Source organism: Alligator sinensis, unplaced genomic scaffold, assembly GCF_000455745.1.
Source record: "Alligator sinensis unplaced genomic scaffold, ASM45574v1 scaffold173_3, whole genome shotgun sequence".
In the NCBI taxonomy this organism is placed as follows: Eukaryota; Metazoa; Chordata; order Crocodylia; family Alligatoridae; genus Alligator; species Alligator sinensis.
The window spans coordinates 139,257-158,152 of NW_005842076.1; the positions used below are offsets into that span (position 1 = coordinate 139,257).

General features: G+C 45.7%; 1 protein-coding gene across 2 annotated transcripts in view; it reads left to right on the top strand.

The window, feature by feature from the left end:
• Positions 1-18,896, top strand: part of NKD1 (naked cuticle homolog 1) — a 170,590-nt gene that overhangs the window by 102,317 nt on the left and 49,377 nt on the right. For both annotated transcript variants that reach the window (XM_006023699.3, XM_014520002.2), the window contains exon 2: positions 469-526. In XM_006023699.3, the coding sequence (XP_006023761.2) occupies positions 469-526 (58 nt within the window). The remainder of the gene's footprint in view (positions 1-468; positions 527-18,896) is intronic.

Consider the following 18,896-nt stretch of genomic DNA (forward strand, 5'->3'; position numbering starts at 1 on the left):
CCCCCCCCCCCCCCGCATCTCTGCTATATGAAAGAAGAGTTCTTTGTGGTAGAATCAAACTGCAGCATTCCTCTGTGGAAAGGAAGGGGTTTATTTCTCTTTTATAACTGATATTTCATGGTGATTTTTATCTTGGTTGATTTACAGAACATTGAAATGCTAAATATTAATCTGCTCTGTAAATTAATTTGAATATTAACTTTTCTCCAGGTACACTCTATTCTTCACTTTAAACTGGTGCCCAAAAACATGTTAACGGTATTCAAAAATAACGAACTACACCACATAAGCACCTGTAGTGAAAGGGATTATGTTTTTTTTTTTTTGAAGAGAGATCTTTTTCCTTCTAACAATGCTTACAATTACTTTGGCAACAAAATACATGTCTCATTAATGTTTCAGTGTTTTGTAGATAGTAAACATGTCATTAAATCATCTGTTTTTTCTTTGTACCTTTTATTTGTACAGGATCCATCTGGTGAAGGCTACAGAGAGACAATTGGTGATGAACACTTTCATCTGGAAGGTACTTAAAGAATTTTTCTTCTTAGTTAATTCTAAGACCTGTTGGGGAAATTCTGTCTGAGTTAAAAAGCAGGTTAAAATGTAAACAGTGGCAGGTAGCCCATTATTGTCTATTGTAGCTAATAAGGAGGGGGATAGTCCATATATTTGTATTCCTCCTGAATCTACCACTGCTATTCAGTAATAGTGTAGAGACCAAAGTCTATGCTCAACTCAATACTAACTAAAGAAGCTTGCTCAGACACAAGGAAGTGGAGACTATTTCTCTTCAGGTTCGGGGGGAGGGAATCAGATTGAGGCTCCCATGGTAAGGGGAGGAGTGGGGCAGGGGCTGGGCCTGAGGGTGCTGCCCTGCCAGGGTCAGGTATGGGGCTCAGGGCTGGGGTGGGGAGCAGGACAGAGCCATGGATGGCTTATCTGGGGTGGGGGTGGGGGTACAGCTCTTGCTGCTGCGCACAATCTCAGGAAGGGGGGCATGGAGGGCATGTGTCCCCTAGATTTGTGTGTGGGGTGAGGACAGATGCAGCTGCCTGCTGCGGTCTTGGGGCTCCCCACTCTGATGCCCTCCCCCTGGGAGCCCTGCGCCAGCTGTGCTTCCATGTGGTGAGGTGCCCCCTGCTCCTGCAGGAGCAGCGGGGGTGGCAGCATGAGTGGTCAGGGGGCACCTCACTATGGCAGCACAGCTGGTGCAGGGCAGGGAACCCCGTGGTCACAGTGGGCAGCCCACTGGCACCCCTATGCTCCCATGGGCTCTGCCCCCTGTGCCCCCATGGGCCCCGTTTGGCTCTGCTCCAGCTATGCTGCTAGGAGGGGGAATCATCTTGGGCTGCCCTCCTCCCCCAGCAAATATAAAAGTCAGCACCTATGATTGAAATTATAGTTGAATCTCTTGCTCTGAAAAAGAGAGAGATAAATACTGCCTACAGGTGCTTGGAAAGCTCCAGTGGAAGAGGCCCTTAAGACTGGAATGCCAAGCTCATACATTTGCTATTAGAAGTTGTAGGTCTTTTAACAGTGTATCTGGGATTGCTCAGTGCTTATTCAGAGGGAAGATTTCATTTCACATTGGCATTAGGGGTGTGCGCAACAGGCCATATTCGATTCAGATTTGGCCCGAATTGGGGACAGTGATTTGTTGATTTGGATCACTGTCCCAATTCGATTTGGCCGAATCTGAATCTGAAGATTCGATGCCGATTCAGAGAATCAGCAATTCGGCCATAGAGACAGCTTTAAATATTTTTTCTACATACCTTGAGGTACCAGGTGTGATGGTGAGGTGGATGGAGCATACCACAGGAGCACGGGGGGGCCCCCCATGTGTTTGGTGGCGAACCCGGAAGTGGACCGGAAGTACTTTTGGTCCACTTCTGGGTCCACTGCTGAGTGCACAGGGGAGCTGCTGCCCCCCCCCCCCCCGGCTCAGTGATTGGCCACAGGGGGACCCTGGGTGCCCCCCCATACCCAGGAGGTGCTAGTCGCCCTGTGTGCTCCCACCCCTTGCACGTTCCCCAGCAGACCCGGAAGTGGATCAGAAGCGCTTCTGGTCCACTTCTGGGTCTGCTGCCGAGTACACTGGGGAGCCTCCCATGCTCCTGTGGGACACTCCATCCACCCCAGCATCTCAGCATTCACAAGCCACCTGGTACCTTGAGGTATGTAGAAAAAACATTTTAAAGCTGTGTCTATGTCTGAATCGTCGAATCTCTCTGACTCAATTCAGAGGGTTCCGATTCAATTCAGAGAGATTAAAGGGTCTCCTGATTTGATTTGGATTTGGAGAGTCGGCCACTGAATCGGGCTGAATCTCTGCCGAATCAAATCAACAACCAAAGCTTTGCACAGCCCTAATTGGCATGTTCATGTTGTTTATGGTTCTCCCTTGTGACCAGACCCAACTCTGCATAACTGTTGCATAACATGAATTCAACAGCAAAAGGTGGCAAGGATGTGAGTTACATCAGTAACCCAAGAGCTGTTTGTCAAGATGATTACCTATGTTATCACATAGGTCTTTATGTCTTGGTGGAAAGGAGGATACCAGAATTATCATACTTGTAAATTATAGGTTCTGCAATTATGATCCTTATTACACTGATCTGTTAGTCTGGTAAGATTTCCTTACATACTTCTTCCTGAGATTAGGTTCTTAGTCTTCTCTTGCTTTTTTTCTAAGAAATGTTAATGGATGTTTCTTGGAGCATCTTTATTCATAAGGGACAGGGAACAACGTTTTAAACTCTATCCCGAACCTGTTGCTTTGATTTATAGCAGAGGAGGCATCTAAACGATTGGTCTGCATTGGTAGGCTAAGGCTGGAAATCAAACAATTTGTAATATTAGACCCTTACCAGAGTAAAGCAGGGGCTGTCTCATTCTTTTGAGTGTAGGCAAGACACTGCTACAGAAAACTATGACGAAATTGCTGGAAAGAATTTTGTTTTAATGCATCAGCTTAAACTTTCATTTTTAGCTTTTATTTCTAAAAAAAAAAGTAAGCTGTGTTTTATGAAATTAAAATCTGAGGTTCAGTGAACTGTAGCTATATTAGCTACGTTGCAACTCATGTTGTGGACTATAGTAGCTCTGATTTTTATTTTTTTAAGTATATAGATCATGCCAGACATGCATGTAGGTGAGTTTAACTTTTGGAAAAACTGTAAAGGCAACCTGTAGAGTGGATGTTCTTGTACTAGAGTACTGGACTGGGGCTTGGAAAATCATTCATGGTAAAAAAAAAAAAAAGGGGGGGGGGGGGGGGGGAAATGTAGTAGTGGATGGCAACTTGGGCAGCAACAACCATGAGATGATTGAGTTCAGGATCCTAAGGAAAAGAGGAAAGAACAGAGTAAGGACTCTAAACTTCAGAAAAGCAGACTTCAACTCACTCGGGAAACTCATGGGTAGGATCCCCTGGGAGGCCAGACTAAGGGGGGAGGAGTCCAGGAGAGCTGTACTGTAGATAAATTTTACTGAGGGCTCAGGAACAAACCACCCTGATGCATAGGAAGACTAGGAAGTATGGCAGAAAAACCAGCTTGTCTTAGCAGAGAATTTTCAGTGAGCTAAAACACCAGAAGCAAGATTACAAGAAGTGGAAACTTGGACAGACAACTAGGGAGGAGTATTTTTTGGGCATGCAGGGATGAAAGCAGGAAGACCAAAGCACAACTGGAGTTGAAGCTAGCAAGAGACATGAAGAGTAACAAGAAGGGTTTCTACAGGTACGTCAGCAACAAGAGGAAGATCAGGGGGAAAGTGGTTCGATTACAATAGGGGAGGCAACCTAGTGCAAGATGATGCAGAAAATGGCTGAAGTACTCAATGTCTTTTTCACCTCAGTTTTCGCAAGCAAGGTTAGCTCCCAGACTACTGTACCTGGCAGTACAGTTTGGGGAGGAGGTGAGCAGCCAACAGTAGCAAAAGAACAGGTTAGGGACTGTTTAGAAAAGCTAGATGTATACAACTTCCTGGGGCCAGATGCAATGCATCCAAGGGTGCTGAGGGAGTTGGTCAATGTGATTGCAGAGCTGATGGCCATCATCTTTGAAAATTCATGGTCATCAGGAGAGGTCCTAGATGATTGGAAAAGGGGGCCTATAGTGCCTATCTTTAAAAAGGGGAAGGAAGATCTGGGAAACTACAGACCAGTTAGCCTCATCTCAGTCCCTGGAAAAATCATGAAGTAGGTACTCAAGGAATCCATTTCTAAGCACTTGAAGAAGATGGTGATTAGGAGGGATCCTCGTTTTCCCTGATTAAAAAAAAAAAAAATTACAAATTCTCTGAAAAATTACAAATTCCCCAAAATAATTAAAATTTAAAAGCCTCCCCCACTTCCCGCTTACCCCTGGCCTTGCCAGGACAGCATGGAGCTCACAGAGGCAAGCAGTTTTCCTGCATGATCCCACTGTGCCCTGCAATGCCCGGTTGCACATGCTGTGCTGTGGAGGCCTGGGGGAGGGCAGCAGGGCAGGGAGCATGAGCCTGTAGAACACCCCTGCCCTGCGCACAGTCTGGGGGGCATGGGCAGGGCTGACCTAAGCAGCCCCAGACCCAAAGAAGCTGCTGCTGCCGATGCCGGCAGTGGCATTGGAGGAGGGGAGGGGGAGCAAGACGCTGGACATGGAGCCAACGTTCTGCCCAGCTCTGCAGTGCCGCTGCTTCACCCCCCACAGTGCGGGACCCAGGGCGGTCGCCCTGATTCGCACCCCCTGCAAAGTGGTCTGGGCCCTTGCTCAGGGTTGGAGGCCAAAGCCCCCAAGAGCATGTGACAACGCTCAAGGCTCTGAACGGGGGGTGGCCCAGGAGGAGCCCGAGGTTCCAGAGCCTTCTCTGAACAAGGAGCCACTCACCTGAGGGGACGAGGACCCCCACCTTGGCATCAGATTTGTGAGTTGCTGGGGAATAGGGTTCCCACAGGGGAGGGGGAGTCCTTCTTGGCTAGAAAGGGGTTCCTGGAGAGGAGGTTCAGGGAGGGTCTTTTCTGAGTTTGTGGGCTGCCTAGAGGGCTTGGTGTGAGGCCCAAGGGGCAATAAGTTCTTCCCTCACGGGTCACTAGAGCATAATCCAGGCCCCAGAAATGTGGCGGGGGCCTTGGAGACCCTTTTCATGGTTTAAGGTTATTTCTATGATTATGTGCCTTATAATTTGTGATATTGTATTTTATGTTTTGTGATATTGTATTCTGTGAATTGTGTTCTCCCGTATCCATAAGAAAACTACCATTAGAATGTAAAATCTATATTTTACATTACAGGTCCTGCTAGGACTCTTCCCCATTACTTACCTGTGTTTACTTGTAACTTACCTGAATCCCAGTTGTGGTCATCCATTGTAGAGAAACAATGTTATTAGTCCTATATTATATGTAAATATATGTATCAGTTTTATATTAACATTTATCTTTTAAGGTTCCCTGTAAATATTAATACATTTGTATATAGTTTAATATTGTCCTGGCCTGGCTCTATAGGGAGCGGGGAGACTGCGCTCAGCCTGCAGTTCTCTCCCACAGCACCCCTGCCTGCTGCCAGTCCTCTTCAATCAGAAAGGGGAGTACATACCATGGGTGCACCTGGGCTACATGATTTTCCATGACATTTGCACAAGCAACCTAAGGAAGCATGGGTTAAATGAGTGGTCTCTAAGGTGGATAGAAAACTGACTGGATCATAGGGCTCAGAAAGTATTAGTCATTGGCTTGATGTCAAGTTGGCAGCCTGTATCAAGTGGAGTGCCGAGTGGTTGGTCCTGGGGCCAGTTTCATTCAGTAACTTTATCTGCGATCTGGAAGATGGAATGGAGTGCACTCTCAGCAAGTTTACAGGTGACACCAAGCTGAGGGGAATAGTAGATATGCTGGAGGGTAGGGCTAGGATTCAGAGACTGCATCCACACGTTGTATGGACATTTGGGCCCATGGGGACAACAGGTGGTGGTGCACCTTGAACCACTGCTAACTGTCCCCAGGGATCCCCTGTGCCATGTGCACTCTGGCACATGGCAACTTACCTTGGGGGTGGTAGAGGTGCCAGTGTTGGCCTCAGCAGCCTTACCTGGGGTCCTGGGAACCGCTTGGGGCTGCAGCAGTGGTGATTCTGCCGTGCAGTCTGGCCGGCAGCCACAATGCAGCTCCAAGCAGCCCAGCTCTGCTTTTGAGCGTTGGGCACTGCTCATGTATGTGCTGCTTCATTTTATTTCCCTGTGGCTTTTTAAAAAAAACAAACCCTCCATGTTGCTGTCTTGCAGCACAGAGGATAACTGAAGTGTGGTATGTCACAGATGTGCCTTCGGTGCCACATACCGCACGACCGTGCTCGTCTGGATGTGGCCAGAGAGACTGAGTTGGAGAATTGGACCAAAAGAAATCTCACGAGGCTCAATAAGGAGAAGTGCAAAGTCTTGCATTTAGGATGGAACAATCCCATAGAATCATTGGAAGTTAGGGTTGGAAGGGACCTCTGGAGGTCATCTAGTCAAACCCCCTGCTCAAAGCAGGACCATCCCCAACTAGATCATCCCAGCCAAAGCTTTGTCTAGCCGGGTCTAACTGTGCTCCCCGTCACGCCTCCTGGATAAGCCCCTCGCAGCACCGTCTGCCCCCCCTCCCCACTACCTTCCCCTCCAACAGACGTATCAGCTGGGCGCTGCTCTCCATGCTGCCAGGTTGGCTGTGCGCGTGCTGCTCCATGATCTTTCCAGGGACTGAGGTGAAGCTGATTGGTCTGTAGTTCCCTGGACCCTCCTCTTTCTGTTTTTTAAATATGGGCACTATGTTTGCCCTTTCTAGCTTCTATGAATCTATGAGTGAAAGTCAGAAGGGACCTCAACAGATCATTGAGTCCAATCCCCTGCCTGGGCAGAGGAAAGAGGGCTGGTGTCAGATGACCCCAGCCAGATGCCTATCCAGCCTTCTCTTAAAGACCCCCGAGGTAGGGGAGAACACCACCTGCCTTGGAAGCCCATTCCAAATTCTGGCCACCCTTACTGTGAAGAAGTTCTTCCTGAGAAAACACTGGCTGGAAAACTACCCTCCCTACAATAAAATTCCTGCTCCGGGTGAGAATCAAACTCACAACCTCAGCATAGCTCACCCAAGTACTGCTGTATAAGTACCATGTACTAACCAATTGCCCCACTGGAGCAGTTAAGGAGATATTTAGCAGAGGATGGTTTGAATCCATAGACCTCTGGGTTACAGGCCCAACACGCTTCCGCTGCACCATCCTGCTGCAAGTAAATCACTGGGAGCCTCTCCTGATCACCATGAGTTTTTAAAGATAATGGCCAATGGCTCTGCAGTCACATCAGCCAACTCCCTCAGCATCTTTGGGTGCATCCCATCTGGCCCCATGGACTTGTACATGTCCATCTTTTCTTAGTAGTCCCTAACCTGTTCTTTCACCACTGAGGGATGCTCACCTCCTGAGCCCTTGATGTATTTCCTTAGTGTAGCGGTAGGCTGCTACCAGGTCCCCTCTCAGCCTTCTTTTCCTTAGGCTGAAGAGTCCCAGATTCCTCAGCCTTTCCTCGTATGGCTTGCCTTTTAAGACCTGATCATACAGGTAGCTCTTCTTTGGACTCTCTCAAGCTTGTCCATGTCCTTGTTAAAGTGTGGTGCCCAGAACTGGATGTAGTACTCCAGCTGCGGTCTCACCAGTGCTGAGCAGAGTGGAAGAATCACGTCCTTGGTTTTGCTGGAGATGCATCAATTGATGCATGTCAGAGTCTTATTTGCCCTACGGGCTACAGCATCGTACTGCCAGCTCATTCATACTGTGGTCTATTATTACCCCCAAGTCCCTTTCATTCATGGTGCTAGTCAGTTTAGTGCCACCAAGCCTGTAGGTACGTTGGGAGTTGCTCATCCTGAGGTGGAGCACTTTACATTTCTCAACATTGAACTTCAGCTTCTGATGTGCCCAACTTGCTAGCCTGTCTAGGTCCCACTGTATCTGTAGCCTATCTTCAAATGTGATTTCCCCCCCCCAATAACTTGGTGTTGTCCAAGAACTTGGCCAGTGAGCTCTTCACCCCCACATCCAAATCATTAATAGAGATGTTGAAAAGTACTGGACCAAGCACCGACCCCTGCAGGACACCACTGCCCACTTCTCGCCAGGGTGACACAGATATGTTCACTACAACTCTCTGGGTCCTACCCTGCAGCCAGTTTCTCACCCACCTGACTATCTTGGAGTTAAGCCCACAATCCTTCAATTTTTTCACGAGGACATCACGGGATACTAGATCAAAGGCCTTTTGAAAGCAAAGGTATACAATGTCAACCTGCTCTCTCATGTCCAGATGGCGAGTTACCTGGTCATAGAAGGAGATGAGGTTGGTAAGGCAAGACCTGCCTGTGATGAAGCCTTGTTGGCTGTTATTCAGAATCTTACCTTTTCAAGCTTGTTGCAGATAGATTCTTTGATGAACTTTTCTAAGATTTTTCCCTAGGATGGAAGTTAGGCTGACTGGCCTATAGTTACCTGGGTCCTCCCTCCTGCCCTTCTTGTTGATGGGCACAACACTGGCCCTCTTCCAGTCCTGAGGGACTTCTCCAGAGTGCCACGAGTTGTGGAAGAGTTTTGTCAGGGATTGTGCAGTGACTTCAAGCTGGCTCCTTCAGCACTCTTGGATGAAGATCATCTGGTCCTACTGACTTGTATACGTCTAATTTTTTTTAATTGGTCATACACCAATTCTGCAGCAGTAGTAGGAAAGTGATTATTCCTACCGTGCTCATCCTCTACTCTACCTGCTGTGGTTTTCCCCGTGGTCTGGTGAAAGACTGAGGCGAAGTAGTCATTCAGGAGTTTATCTTTCTCCTGGGTACCAGTAACCAGTTCTCCTGAGTTGTTGAGCAATGGCCCCACACTCCCATTTATTTTCCTCCTGTTCCCTATGCACCTAAAGAAGGAGTTCTTGTTGTCTTTGATTCCCGTTATTAATCTAAGTTTGGTTGCCGCTTAAGCCTGTCTTATCCATTCCCTGCAAATGCGGGCCATCATGGAATAGTCCTCCCTGGGGCCTGCCCCGAGCTTCCATTGTTTATAAGCCTCTTTCTTCTTTCTTAAGGGGACCATGATTTCCCTGTTTAGCCAAGAGGGTTTCCCAGCTCTTCTGTTCACTTTTTTTCCACCTGGGAATGGACTTCCTTTGTGTTTCAAGGATTGTGTCCTTAAGGAACAACCACTGTTTGTGCATACCTTTTGCCTTTGGTCCCTGGTCCAGCAGCACTTGCCCTACTAGTGACCTAAGCTTGTTGAAATTTGCATTTTCGAAGTCCAAGACTTCAATCCTGCTATCCAGTTTGTCTGTTTACGTCAGATAACAAACACCTGTAAATGGATTTAACTGTACTTCATTCCTTGTATTCTTCATCTCTCTCACTTATTTAGGTTGTAAACCTTTCATGGCAAAGATTATTTCTTACTGTGTTCTTATTATATTAGGATTCCAATCTTAGCTGGTGCCTCTGGTCTATGGCAAAATACAAAATAATATGATATAATTGCCATTATTAAATCAGCATTTGGTAACAGTTACCACACACGGGAGACTGATATTTGCTGTGGATTTTCCCTTCTGCTTATAACTGGAGATACTTGTGGTAACAGTCGGAAAATGTTGTTGATTTCTTAATAGTCAGAATTATAGTAAAAGTCAATTTATGCTGGGTATTAAATGCCTGTAAAGCAAATAATTTAATTCACAGGATGTCTCATCATCTCTTTGTTTCTTTATTTTATGGCGTATAAGACACAGTTCTACCTTTTGCTCATTACCTCATCATTTTGTTTTTGTTTTGTGGCATTTGTACTGGATAACAAACATAACAGCTAGGGGTGTGACATTTTAGCCAGCAGCAGGTTTCTTTACTAGAGTGTAAAACTGTTCTTGGCACTTCTAGACTATTATAATTTCTGTCATTGCAACTAAGTGCCAAAATGAGCAGTTTCACATTATTACTACTAGCTTGCCTCATTTTTATGGACAGATTGAGTAGCAAGGGCAGGATTTAAACCTCAGCAGGTGGTCCTTTCTCTGTCATTGGAGTTGAGGGAGAATGTTGCCCTGTTACCCCTCCAACCGAAAAGTAGGTAACTGCTTTTTTCAGTGCTTATTTGTTCAGCTTATTGGTTCATCTGGGAAGCAGTGTCTTTATAAAAGAAAGTAGATTCCTCCCACTCTAGCACTAGTAACAATTACGCTAGTGACAACGTTTTGCACTAGTAACAATTCTATTCCCTGGAGCATAGTCATTGACATGAAATTAATAATTGGATTAAATGTAATGCAAGGCACCAAAAATGTGTTCACTCAAAATGCATTCAGATTTTTCAGTTCCCCTGCACTGCTTCTCGCAGGTCTATTATCTAGAACAATATTGAAGCAACCCCTACTTGGTAAACCTCCAACATCAGTCTAGAACATGGTTACCACACAGGTGAGAACTTGTGTCGTATGGAAGTAAACTGCCAGCCACTTTTAACTGGTTTCTACACAGGAATGTCCATGTACATTAGCAGTTCTTACGTTAGGTGGGTAAATCTATTTTTCCACCAAAACTATTTTGTGTGCCCCCCACCACACCCCATGCTATGCTCTGAGCATCCTGTAATCTTTAAAGTATTTATCCTTGGGTATGGGAGAGAGGTGCTGAGTCTCCTTCACAGGTGGGGATTTAAGGCACAGAAGAGCTGAGTGATTTGAGTAAGGTTACACAAGTCTGTGGCAAGGCAGGATCTCCCAAGCATCTGACAGGCGGTTAACCAGTAAACCATTTTCCCTCTCTTAATACCTACTGTGGCTGGGATAAATCCATAAATGGGTGTGTCATTCCAGTGGAGGCTAATCTGTTTTATGGTGCTGTATATTCATTCATCCAGTTGAGGGGTTGTCAACCGGGGGTATGTGTACCCCTGGGGGTACTTGCGAAGGCCCTAGGGGGTATGGGGGCATGCGAGGGTGGAGACGGAGCGTTGCCACCCACCACGCCATGCTGCTGCCTCCCAGGAGCAGGGCCGGGGCAGGGCGAGGGCAGCGGCGTCCCTCTGTGGGCCGCACAGGTGCCGCCTGTCTGGTTGGGGGTGGAGTGGGAAGCTTGCATGCGGCAGTAGCTGCTGCTGCCATTCACCACCCCGCACTGCCTCTCCGCATTTGGTCCCCCTCCCCCTTCCTTCCCCCCCATCCAGCCTCCGGGGTACACTTATTAAAAAAGGTTGAAAACCCCTGATCTAGTCCTTTTCAGGTAGCCATATAGTTCATCACAAATGTTCATGGTTTTGCTCTGACCTACAGCACATATGTTAGCTAGCACTTTTTTTTAATCAAGAAAATTCCTAATGAAAACTCAGCATTTCTTGGATTTGTAGTAAAAGCACAGCAGGTGATAACAGTCCTTTTAGGTTAAGGGAGATTCGTACCGTTCACACAGAGCTTTGATTGGAGAATAAATCTTAGTTCTTCAGAAGAGTCTCACTAAAAAGACAAAGTGGCAATAAGAGAAATAATTGAATTCCTTATTTTGTTTTACATAGCCAAGTTCATTACCTTTTTTTTTTTAAAGCCGTCTGAGCAGCAAAGATAAAAAGAACTCTCTTAGCAGTCCAGAAAGAAGCTGGATTTAACTTCTGTGTTGTTATGTAAAGCTTGATCAAATCCTTTCGTCTTAACAGATTTAACTGGCCAACAGCAAAAGGCTCAGGATTCTGGGATTAAGATTGTATTTGGTAAGAGGACTGGTGCATTAGTGCTTTCTTTTGAACTATAGAAAGAACAAAGTAAACATCAAAAGCATTAAGCCATGAGAGTGGATTGTTGACTCAGTGTTGCTGCATGACAAGAGGTTAGAACTCAATAGTGGCTACTCTGTTTACTGAGTGCCAGGCAGAAAGAAGCAATTTGACCAGTATTGTCTATTATATCCAGGACCTGCCTTTGATATTGCCGCTCCGTAAAGCACTGTAAATTGAAAATTTTGGGTTTTCTCTTATATGGTAAATGGATCCCTTAAATAAGCTGAGGCTAGTAGAGATGTGCCCCTTATCATATCTCATGTTATCGTACTCTGTTTTTTTGTTCATTCTCTATCAGAAGCAAGGACTACAGAATATATTCCATACCACAGACAAAATTGCAGATTTCATTCTAATTCCACAATTACTCCCTATTTGATGTATAGAGCAGCAGTTGTCAACCAGGAGTGCATGTACCCCCGGGGGTACTTAAGAAGGCCCTAGGGGGTACGCACAGGTGGGGATGGAGTGCTGCCATGCACCATGCAGGTGCTGCCCGCCCGGCTGGACACGGGGAGCATGGGAAGGTCACACACGGTGGCTGCCGCCACCCCCCCTGCTCGGCATCCGGCCGTCACGCGACCCCATCCCCCCGCTCTGCATCCGGCTGCCGGGGGTACACTGCTCTGTGTCTGGCCGCCGGGGTACACTTATCCAACAAGGTTGAAAACTCCTGGTATAGAGAATTTGAATGGAATGGAAACTTGTCCTGATTGTCCATAAGCAGAGCTTACTGGGGGCAGCACATACTCCTGATATACTAGCTCAAAGACTCTTGACCACCAGTACCTGCACAGGGTCCCTGATGCTCCTCATCTTGCACTGAAAGCATCAAGGACCAGAAGACATTGTGTCACAATTCGTCTCAGCTGTCTCTTGGCTCAAGAGGTAACTTCTTGATCAAATACTTAATTCCTTTAATTTTAGATAGGTTAGTTTTTTTTCCCTGGTGCCCACTAGCAAGCTGTTATTTTCTAATAAAATATATATATATTTTTTGGATCCACAATGATGTCCTTGAAGTTCCTTGGATTAAAGTATTGCCCTTCATAAAACTGAACTATTCCAGGGAATGTTGGATACTCCAAGGGTTTCTGCTGCCAGAAAGAATTCCACATCCCAGGAAAATGCTCTGCCTGCTAGTCCTTTACCTCCTGAAGACCAACAAGTTCTTCCCCAAAAAGACAGGGAGGAGGGCTACAAATAGATCTCCTGAGCAAATTGATTAGGTCTGTATCAGATCCATGAACTCTGAGTTCCCTTTGGCATGTCTCCTAAAATGCCCAAAGGTGTTTGGTTGGGCTTCTTAGCCTACAAATCTTCATCTGTGTTCAAATCAGATGGGGAGGTATAGTTTGATAAGTTATAGGGCATGCAGAATTTGATAGGTAGGTCCACTATTAAATACTCCTCTGTGAGGAGATCTCAACCCCTGCTTTGGCTCTCTACAAAGTAGTACCTGAGGCAGCTTGAGTGCCCCAGGGTTTTGTTAACCTGTTAGCAGAGTATTGAGCTAACAAGTTGATGCTTATGGTTCTGTAAAAGGCCTCTGTCTCCTTCTGGTGTGCAGTTCCTGCAATCTCCAGCTCAGTTGCATTGGCAGATAGCCTCAGCATTAATCCTCAATGCATTCATCCTCAACATAACCTCACCCAGAACCTTTGGGAGACCCCCAGTCTGAAGCTGGGGCCTGCAATGTTTGGCACTGAGCTTCCTGACCATTCTTCCCTCAGCATCACTGGTGGGCTTACTCTCATCAGCCTCCCCATCACAACTGAGACCACTCAAGTATCGTCTCCTAGAGCAGGGATGGCCATCTGGTTCTTGCAGCTCTCGAGGAACTGTTTGAGCCAATGGGATTATGTTGTCTACTACATTTCTTGGTGAATATTGTAGGAGCACTAGGGCTGGTGTAAGGCTTGTAGGGCTGGAAGGAACCTCATCAGCACCCTGCTCAAAGTAAGATCATTCCAGATTAAACCATCCGAGCCAAATGTCTTTCTAACCTGCTTTTGAAGGATGGAGATTGCACAATGTCTAGGTAGTCTATTCCAATGCTTGACTACTCTCATAGTCAGAAAGCTCCTCCTAATTTCCAGCTTAAATTTCCCCTGTTGCAGCTTGAGTCTATTGCTTCTAGTCCAATCCCTTAGAGCCACGGAGAAAAGCCCTTATCATTCTCTCTATAATCATCTTTCAGGTATTTGAAGAATGTTATCAAATCCCCCCTCAGTTTTCTCTTCTCCAGGCTAAATAAACTTAGTTCTTTCAGCCCTTCCTCATAAGTCTGGTCTCCCAGTCCCCTGATCATTTTTGTTGCCCTGTGCTGGACTCTTTCCAAACTGTCCACATCCTTCTTGAAGTACGGAACCCAAAACTGGGCACAGTACTTCAGGTGAGGCCTTCCCTGTGCTGAATAGATCATAAGAATCACAACAAGCAAGAAAGAATCACAAGCAAGAAAGTCTGAATGGTAGATCCATGTGTAGATTTTCATCTGGAGAAGGTATCTTTCAGAAACATACCCCAACTTGCTGCTGAAGGGAGCCACAGAGTTGCCTCTAAACCCCACACTTCTTTTCCCCCAACCATATGCACTCAGGACAGAGGAAACCCTGCATACCCCGAATGTGAGATGTGGCTTAACCTTTCACATACACAGGACAAAATCATTTGGCTCATTTCTTAGTCCATAAGAATTACAGAATATTCCCTCAGATTTCAAGCAATACTGGCAGCATTGCTGAACAAGTATCAATCGTGGACATCTCTAGAGTAACCATCTCTATTTACACATGAACAAAATACCATGCATTTTTCAAAGCCTACAGATAGGGATGCTGTGTTCAGCAAAGTAGTTGCTGGATTTCAGTCACTAGTCCTTAGCTTCTGAGGTGCCATTTTCACATGGACTATTTCCTGGTTTGGCAACTATGGCATGTCTGTATGGGCTGTCACTCAAAGGAAAAAGAGAAGTTACGTAACCTATGGTACCTGGAGCTCTTCAAGATGCATTGGCTCTTGAACATTCCATTGCACATTCCATAGCCCACTTCCTGGGTGTCTGGCACCCTGGGATTCCATGGTTGAGAGGAAACAGGCTAGTGGATGTGCTCTACACCTTCATACTCTTGCAGCAAGGCAAGAGGAGCAGTACTTAGCACTAGTGCAGGCAAACAAGTCTCCCAGATCAAGAGCATGAGATGCATGTTCAGCCACAGTTAAATACATACACACAAAACACCTCTCAAACTCCAGTTCCTGGAAAGTAACTCAATCCTTTACTTCTGAAACTTGCACAAATATTTTAAATGCACCCACTTTCTGTGGTAATCTCGAGGAAACTTTTAAAATATGTAAGATGGAAACAAGGAATGTAATGTGCACATGATTATTTTTTAAAACCATACATTGGTTAATTCATTGTTTTTTATTTGTGGTGCCTTGGAACTTTACGCCAGGCTTTGTGTAAACCCATAACAACATGCCGGTTCCTTAACCTAATTCCATTGTCTCATTTAGTGTCATTAGGTATGAAAATGATCACTTCTTTCATGTCCATATTGTAATTTTCTAGGCATCAGTTACATGTAGTATGGAGGTAGGGAATACGTAGTTTGTATGTATTATGGAAAGGCTCATTCAACAAAGCATATGTTGTGCAGACGTGCACAGCTGTCTAATCATCTTCAAACTGCCACTGATGGGTATAGTGCAAGGGTGGGCAGTTATTTTGGGCGAAGGGCTGCTTACCAAGTTTTGGCAAGCCATCAAGGGCCGCATGACAGGCAGCCAGGGGCAGATAAATATTAATTTTCTAAATTTTTTAGGGGCCCTGTGGGCCAGATAGAATGGCCTGGCAGGCCACATTTTGCCCACCTCTGGTATAGTGCTTATAGATATTGAAGGAAAAGTCCCTTGCCCACAGAATGCACAGTCTAAATAATTGTTCCTCACTGATGTCATAAACCAAGCTCTACGTATTATCAGCAGTCTGTGTAATGTGTGAACTCCACATTTTTATGATTTGTTAATAATTAGTGCATTTAGCAGTTCTTCACTTGCAGTGAAACTGCACTTATAGACTCTTCCAACAGGTGATCATTTCTTTTATAACTGCAAAATGTCTGGATAACATGAGATAATTCTTCTCTTTTTTTAAATGCTCCTATAAAAGAAGCTGTCTGTAGAGTGCATCTTCTGCTACAGGCTGACCCACTCATTACAGCTACTGTTGTCTGCCAAAACAACGGGTCCCCACCCAAACTGGAAGCTGATAAGCTGGTTATTGCAAATTGGAAAGGGCACCAGTGAACACAGAAAAAAGGAGCAGAGGAAGGCGCCAAGTGAAAACTGCTTAGTTTGGCAGATAGAATAAAAGTCACCAAAGAACATGAGACTGGTAGGATTAGCAGAAGTTTTCCTGTGGTCGTACAAAGATCCAGGAAATTATAAGAAACAGGTAGGCTGTTTGCCATGAGTGGGAGGAAAATATTATGGCATAAGGCACTTTCAAAAAAATGTACGAGTGTTTCTTAACATTAACTGTTCCAGTTAAGAGGGTTGGTATTTGGATCAGAAGCCTTTTACTTCTAGGGTTGCTGTTTCAACTGCAGCCAGGTTAGTAGCGATGAAAAGCTGTTGCCATCCAATGATCATCTGTAGCTTGTATGAAATAAGTTAGTGGTCTCTAGGCATTTCCAAATGCACCTTTGGAGTCTATAGCAACTGCCACCCATGTTGACAGTTACAACAGAGAAGCCCCTGATATAATGGGCTTGAAAAGTGAGCTCTTCTGCTGCCCTAATGGTGATCCTTCCTGGTCAACATTGAAACATGCCATAGTAGGGAGGATAATGTGCTGCGCTTGTCTCCTGTTCACAGGACTTCAGTTGTGGCAGAAAATTATCATTTCTTACAAGCACCAGTATTTATAAAACAGTTTTTGGAAAATGTTTTTTTTTTTTCCCTTTAGTATTTGTGCCAGGCTTTTGTGTTAGGTTATTAACCTATTGCATTAGGTGGGAGAGATTATATGTGCTACAAAATGGTTATTTATTGCTTTTCATCTCTAAGTCTCAAATTGCTTTTCAAAGCTGGGTAAATATTATTCCCATTGTAGAGAAATTCAGGCACAAAGGAGCTAAATGACTTGCCTAAGCACACAGTAGCTGAGCTGGGAATAGAACTCAGGCTTCCTAAATACCAGTCTACAATTTTGTCCATTGGGCTGTGCTGGTGAGAAGTGTTTAAAGGCATTACAGACAAAGCTTTTTGCAAAACTAGGAAGAGCTCCAATTTTCTTTCTGACTTTTTGATCAAAGCAGCCAGTCACTAACATGACTTTACTTTTGTGTAGCTTTTACAGTGAAACTGAAGTAGTGAAAGAGGAGGAGAGAATGAGCAAAGGTCAGATCCCCTGTATATGATTTGAAATGTGGAAACCTTTAAGATACTATTTCATATGCATTAGCATCTTGGTAGAAGTAGTGGTTATCCACGTTTTCCTTCTCTTCAAGGTTGGAAGTGTTTCTAGCTGTCCTGTCATCACAGCCAAGCTCATTCTCATGCTGCAATGTCATAAAAAGGGATCAAGTAACAATAATAATATTAACTTAAACTACCTGACCTCTCAGTCCTGAGTAAATGTGGGCAAAATATCTGCTCTGCTTATAGCTGTTCAACAGCCCAGTATGCTTCAGTTTTCAATTACCAAGGGGTTACAAAACCAGGTTGGGCCATTAGTAAGAAAAGGGTATAGCTGCACTGCAATTTGGAGGTGCCATTGCAGGATGTCCTGGCTTGCAAAAAGTGATTTCTATTTTGTGTAGGGTGAAGCTGGAGCAGCATGAACTTTAGTGTGGGGCCAGCTGCCTGTGTAAGTACTCAAGGTCCCAGGCAGACTCATAAACTGATTTATGAAACATCTGTCTCAGACCCCTTCCTGGTTTAAGTTAAACTAGAGTCCTCCAGCATCCCAGGTGCACAGCCCAGGGCTGCCAAGCTGTCTGCTACAGAGAGCAGGGCTGGCCCTGCCCCTTTTCTTCCTAGCCAGAGCTCTGGGGGAGACTGCAGGCATAGAAGGGTCTGCCTTGCTTCCCCCTGCCCCCCACTTTGCTGCTCAAGCAGGCATCACCCCAGACCCTAGGCATGTGGTATGCTGGCTAATGACTCTAGTCCAGTGTTTCTCAACCTTTTTTTTGCTGCAACCCTAAATTGGCCACCAACAGGACCTCCCGACCTGGCGCGGGGGCTGCTGGGAGCAGAGCGTGGCAGCGGCCTGGGGGTGGGAGCGGGGGAGCTGCCATTGCCCCCTTTGTGCTCAGTGGTCCCACCCTGCCCACCTGCCACTGCTCCCGAGCCGCACACGTGAGTGTGCGTGTATGTGTGGGCCCTTCGTCACCCTATTGAGGACCCCCCAAGACCCTGATTTGGGTCATGCCCAAAGGTTGGGAACCAGTGCTCTAGTCTTTGTCTCAAGAAGTCTATGAGCCGACAAGGTAAGGCGCTGCTGGATCTCATTCTGGCCAAAGAGGATGATCTAGTGAGCAACATGAGGATTGAAGGAAAGCTTGGTGACAGTGATTGCGAGTTGATCACTTTCTCTATCCATCGCAAAGCTGGCAAATCAGTCAGCAATACAGAAATCCTTGACTTTAGGGAAGCTGACTTTCACAAGCTCAGGAGGTTGGTTGTCAAGGCCCTGAGAGATCATGATCTGACAGAAAGGAGAGTCCATGATGAGTGGTTGCTCCTTAAGGACACAATCCTAAATGCACAAGGGAAGTCCATTCCAGCCCATAGAAAAGGTAGTAAAAGGGCTGAGAGACCTCCTTGGTTCAATAGGGAATGCATGGACTTCCTTAATCTTCAAAGAGAAGCTCATCAGGGTTGGAAGACAGGAAATACCGCTAAGGAGGGGTATGTCTCACTGGCCCACACCTGCAGGGAGCAGACCAGAAAAGCCAAGGCTGAAACCAAGCTCAAACTGGCTATGGGAATCAAGGACCATGAAAAAGTCCTTCTTCAGATACGTGGGAAGTCGAAAGAAAAATAAAGGCAACATTG